This window comes from Anabrus simplex, chromosome 6 (genome assembly GCF_040414725.1).
Source record: "Anabrus simplex isolate iqAnaSimp1 chromosome 6, ASM4041472v1, whole genome shotgun sequence".
Lineage (NCBI taxonomy): Eukaryota > Metazoa > Arthropoda > Insecta > Orthoptera > Tettigoniidae > Anabrus > Anabrus simplex.
In genome coordinates, this window is record NC_090270.1 from 109,693,956 (window position 1) to 109,699,955 (window position 6,000).

The following is a 6,000-nucleotide window of genomic DNA, read 5'->3' on the forward strand; positions in this document are numbered from 1 at the left end:
TAAATGGGTCAGCCCTTAACATATCGGGGGGTGTATTCTAACATTGCCCCACACACAGACACACACACACACATATACACACAAAGGGTGGTTTATGTAAGGTCAACTAAGTTTTACACAGTGAAAGAACCATTCATGGACATACAGTTTTTTGCTTTTAGATTAATTTAGTAGTACCAGTATGATTTTGTAGACAAGTTAATTGAAATTGTTCCTGGTGGAAGGGTTTTGATGATTGACCCAACTGAGAGAGAACTTTGAAAAATGCTTTCATATTAGCAAGCTGAGATTTTTGCAACAGTGTCAGTGTAGTTAACTGAACTTCCATTTTTTCTGACTTATTTTTTAACCCACTTTCCACTAAATGCCACATGAAAATGCTGTTTATTAACTGTGGATGTAAGTGATACCAATGGCAAAAGAATGCATTATTCATTGCTCAACTTGGTGGTTGGTGTAAGCCTACAAGGAGACTTCATTTAGAGTTCCTTTTCACTCCTCACATAGCCAACATCATGAGGTGACAAATCTGTGTATTGATCATGTTGATCTTTTAATATGTTGTGAAATTCCATGTTTCAGTACTACAAAGAATATAGACCAAAGTTACTTCGTTCTTCAGAGGATTTCTTGTTTCCTCCCTGGATACTTTGTGTGAAGTGATATATGTGTATGAATTTTTATTAATCCCTTTCTGTTATTTTTTGTGTGTTTCAGATTCAGTAAAGTACCATTCACCAAAAATCCTGAAAAGTACATAAAATACACGCCAGCCCAAGTGTCAGCTATGATCGATCAATTTTTTGACGTAGCAGCATAATTGACTCTCTATCCCATTTTGTACTAAACATTATGACTTTTGTATGTTATCCTTTTAGCCCTTGCCAAAGAGAAGAATAATGCAACATGATTTCTTTGTATTATATAAATGTTAATATGTACATACAATATTCAAAAAGGTACTTTGATAAAATGAAGGTTCCTTATTTATGAACAGTAAATTTGTGATATTTGATGAACAATTCCTTTTTTTTTTTTTCATGGATCGAACAGTGTATGACTGCTGAGATGAAATCCTTACCTGTCATTGTCTTTACTCCTAAAGCAACTGTAATATGCTACAGTACTGACTCTCTTATAATTGGAAACCAGTCGGTTATTACTGAAGAAACTGTTATAGCGGTATTACATCTTCTTCTTTGGCTCTACAGTTCATTGTGAACCTTGGCCTCTTCAACAATCCTCCGCCAACCAGTATTACATAACAATTTTTCTTAAAGGAGGCCATGTTCATGACTGTGAATTAATTCTTTATGAAATACCGTATTTACGTGAATAATCCCTGCACCCTAATTTTAGGAAGGATAATTTTGAAAAAAATTAAATGAACTAAAATTCCTTCCAGTGAAAGAGTAACGTAGACATAAACATTTTATATCACTCCTCGAGTTCCACGTGGTCTTTACGTAAATATGAACATGACGGATATAGCTACGTTGCCTGAACATATCTGAGATGATAAAAATGCATTATCACTGCTATAAAATATACTTGCCATGAAAATTAGCAAGTAGGCCTTCTTACGTGACAGGTATTTCATTAATCCAACTTGCAATAGGCTTGATTCGCTGTAGATCGGAAGATTCTTTGCCTCTTGCATCACTAGAATCCTCTCCTAAATTACTTACAAATTCTTCATATTTCACGTCTAAAACACTTCTTACACGCGATCGTTTTACTCAGAAACACAACCAGTGGTGGATAATTCTTTTCGTGTAATTTAACACTTGAAACAAACACACCTAAGAACTTATTTGTTAGTTTTGCGATACAGTAAAATCTCGTTAATTTGAAATCGTAAGGACGCAAAACAATGTTACTTCGAATTATGTGATTTTGAATTAACCGCGAACTCGTAAGTCAGAAATGCCAACCCTGCCACATCACAATGACAAGGGGAGGAAGTAGGAAGTCTTTCACTTCCGTGTGCTTTGTAACGCAAGACAGTACGATTGTACGATTTCCTGCCATAGCACTTCTCTCGTAATACAGAAATGCCAATCCTTGCCGCGTCACAAAGTATTCTAAGACCCATTAATGCATGCAATCACCTTGTTTCACAGTTTATTTCTTTCAGATGCCAGGGAAAAAAAATATTTCTGAAATGTATCCGACAAGGTGCATTTACATTATTCAAATAAAGCACTTGGATAAATCACTGGCCAACATAACCTCATGCAACGAAAGAAAAACAACAAGATTCAAAGGTGAGGACAAATTATGCTGGCTCCCCTTTGCAAGTGTCATATTACTTTTTTTTTTTTTTTTTTTTTTTAATTACTGTACTATTTGCATTTTTAGATGCCTTGTACTTGCACGGAAACATTGTGGCTTATCGAACTTTCATATGACAAGGGAAGGAAGTCTTCCGCTTCCGTCTTCATTGCAACACAGTACAGTGACCCCATCTCCTTTAAAACCATAAGTCCTTTTGATCTGGGCATTAAAAAAGAAAGATACAGGTTTACCGGCATTAACTGTAGTGTTCGGTGCATACAAATTGATTATAATTATGAGCCACGCTTTGTTCTTTTTGTGCCAACTGTCGGCATCGCCAGTGTTTGCGGATTCTGTTTCTTCGCACACTGCCTGCTACGTAATATTGTGGCGATCCTTAAAACGCTGAATACTAACGAATTAAGATTTCTCTCAAACTTAGCAATTATGAAACACACCGTAAACACACCAAAGTGAGCCAAAGTACGGAAAGCTACCCCTGCACGTTCTGGAAGACGTGTTCTATCGTGGCGCTGAGAACATTTGAATTTAAATTACTCTGTAAAAACTTTTTTTTTAAATGTAAAGGCAGTTTTGAATTAAAAGTCTGAATTGTTTTTTGTTTGAATATGACATATGGGGGCAGTTTTCTTCCATTTGCAGTTACACAAAGAATAACTGTACACCCAACATAGAAAACTATGTGAACCAGGAGCGTGTTGCCAACCTTGACGCAAATTAAACCCACACCTCAATTTTGTGCCTCAAATTGTTTTTTAAAAGTATGCGGGGATTATTTGCATAAATACGGTAATATAAACTGTTACCCGCCACAAGTTTTATTAAATGATTTATTTCACAAAGCATTTCAGAGACTTTGCTCTGTTGTCAGGTGGTGAAAATGGAGACAATTATTGCTCTGCTTGATATATAATTTGTTTTCAAATACACAGTTGCTGCTAAAGCTCACTATTGTTTATAAATATTAATTTTCGATTTTAGAAACTTGAAATTTATAGATATCAATTAATAGATCCTCAACTCATGCTGAATAAATAAATTCTTGTCCTTGTCGCGAGGTGGTGCAGCTCTTTTCTGGCACACCCCCAACAGAGGTGAGATGCATTACCATTTTAACCACATACCAGTCATCCTGCTGTTTTTAAATTCCTGGCAGTACCGGGAATTGAACCCAGGCCCCTAAGGACGGCAGCTACTATTGCTAACCGTTGCGCTACAGAGGTGGAGATAAAATTGAAAATGAATTCTTCAAAACAATATTAAGCTTCAGTTGTGGAGGGTAAGAGAAGTAGAGGAAATCCAAACTGATGATAGGTGACAGATTAGAGGTAAGTTGCAGATCTGCTTCCTTCAAAGTGTACTTTAACTAAAAAAAATAAATTATTATGAACTGAGAGTTCATCAAGATAGTTTATTACCATATTAATTTTGCAACATCACCTTCACGTCCTGCCATCCTACCTTTGACCACATAGTTTGGTTAATTGAGACCAAAGCTTGTTAAAATTGTAAAATTGTGGTTGCAACTGATTTGGCATTCATTTCTTCCAAAGGCTGAAAACCAAGGAGTTCTCCACATACTTTCAAATCGGCAGTAGATATGTTCTTTACAAACTGAATTCCAATAGACAGCTGCTCCGTTCCAGATATGTCAGCTGTCTCGTCAGCGATAATAGAGAAAGTACTGCATGAATTTGCTTCCGTAACCAGTATATCTCATAATTCCTGTTCATAAAACACTATCATTTCATTTTGAATTAGATGAGAAGCATATATAGCATTTTTTATAGAATTTGAGATGTTCTTGTAGTACACCATCTCCTGCTTGCAGGTGGAATTTCAATAAATCATTAATGCTGCCTGTTGCTTTCCCTCAAATTGGAGGCATAGGCAGGGTAGGTGCTTGCCCGACTGAAGCCCCATCTATTCTTACAGACATATTTTCAAATTAATCAGATTTAAAGCATGAAGAAACAGTCCATCTCGGATGTTTCTACTGACAATGATCTTACTGAAGAATTCCTGTGGCCTTTTCTTAATCTGAAACTGATCTTACCAAAATTAAATCCATATCACCAAGTGGTACATAAACAAAATTGCTGTATAATCCTGAATACTACCCGCCACCGAATAAGACCCGCACCCTAAATTTGAGACGGCGAAATACGGGGGGGGGGGAATCAAATAACTTACATACCTATTTAATTTTCTTCAAATATACCACAAATATAAATTCAAACAGCTTACAATTAATAAAATCATCATAAAAATCGTAAATAAAATCGGTCCAATACTCAGATAATTCACAGTTCACTGTCGTCATCTGAAGTTTCACCATAGGAACTTTCGTCGCTGGCATCTTTCCACAAATAGTCGTCCTCACTACCGTCCACTCAATTTGAAATTCCACATTTCTTAAAGCTTTTGGACACTAGATCATTGGGAATGCGCCCCCATGCGGTCTTGATCCAGCTGCATATTAGTCCCACTTCAGGCCTCTTCACTCATCCGGTTGGTGTTAACGCGTGATCACCATCAGACAGCTATTCCGTGTACAACTGTTTCATTGCAGTTTGGAAAGGCCGGTTCACGCACACATCCAACGGCTGTAGAATAGAAGTGAGTCCTCCGGGAATTATCGCAAGATCGGTTTTTCCTTTCCTCATCGTATCTTTTACAGCGTCAGTTGTATATCCTCGGTAACTGTCCACCACAAGCATGTTTCATTTTTGTAACAAAGCTCCCAGGCGACGTAGCCAAACGCACTTCATCCAGTCCTCAACTAACGCACTGTCCATCCAGCCGGACTCATGTGTTCTAACAATAAGACCGGACAGCAAGTTTCCTTTCGGAAGTGTTTTCTTTTTCAGAACCACATATGGAGGGAGTTCGGTTCTATCCGCTAATACGCACATTACCGTGCACTGTTGCTTTTCGTTACCACCTGTTCTGATGGTTACACTTTTAGAACCCTTCATATCCACTTTATTTTCCAACGGCATTTCAAAATAGACAGGTGTCTGGTCAGCATTCCCAATTTGCTTCCTTAAATGAATAATGTGACGCTGAAAGGCCGTTAATTTTTCTTCATACGCCCCAGGGAGACGTTGTGAAATAGACGTACGTCTCCGAATGCACAATCTCTTTCTCCGTTAAAAGTTTCAGATCCATCCGCGGCTTGCAGTAAAACCTTGTGTTTTGAGTTCTTTTGAGATATCTAGTGCTTTCAATTTACACATTTCACTAGAAACACCATATCCTAACTCACGTTTTTCTATCACATATTTGTGGAGTCGTTCTTCAATTTCTGGAAACACTGCACTCCGCCCGCGGAACGCTCTGCGATCGCCGTTACTTTTTCGAAGTTTTTCCTTCTTCCGCCAATCACGAATTCACGATTCATCAATATCGTACTTTCTGCTAACGGCACGATTTCCGTGCTTCGCTTACAACTTTAAGTTTCTCACGCACAGTAAATGACCGCAGACGTCGTTTGAATCCATCGCTTACTATCGAGACAGCGCTTTCTTAGGACAGATACGGAACTCGAACGTGAACGAAGTAGACTCCCACTTCTCCTCCGGAATGGGCGCGACTGAAGCCTGGAATCGAGAGCGTCGACTCCATCGACTCCGAACACCGGTCTCGGTTCGCATGAAGCTTCTCGACTCCAAGCGAACTTGACTCTCGTTGCGGGGCCGC

General features: G+C 38.3%; 1 protein-coding gene across 2 annotated transcripts in view; it reads left to right on the top strand.

The window, feature by feature from the left end:
- The window catches only part of Exo70 (exocyst complex component 7), a 127,939-nt gene extending 126,749 nt beyond the window's left edge, over window positions 1-1,190 (top strand). The window contains exon 15 of one of the 2 annotated variants that reach the window (XM_068228326.1): window positions 718-1,190. In XM_068228326.1, the coding sequence (XP_068084427.1) occupies window positions 718-820 (103 nt within the window). In that variant the 3' untranslated portion in view covers window positions 821-1,190. The remainder of the gene's footprint in view (window positions 1-717) is intronic. The other variant, XM_067149878.2, reaches the window with a different exon arrangement.
- Window positions 1,191-6,000: the final 4,810 nt, after the last annotated feature.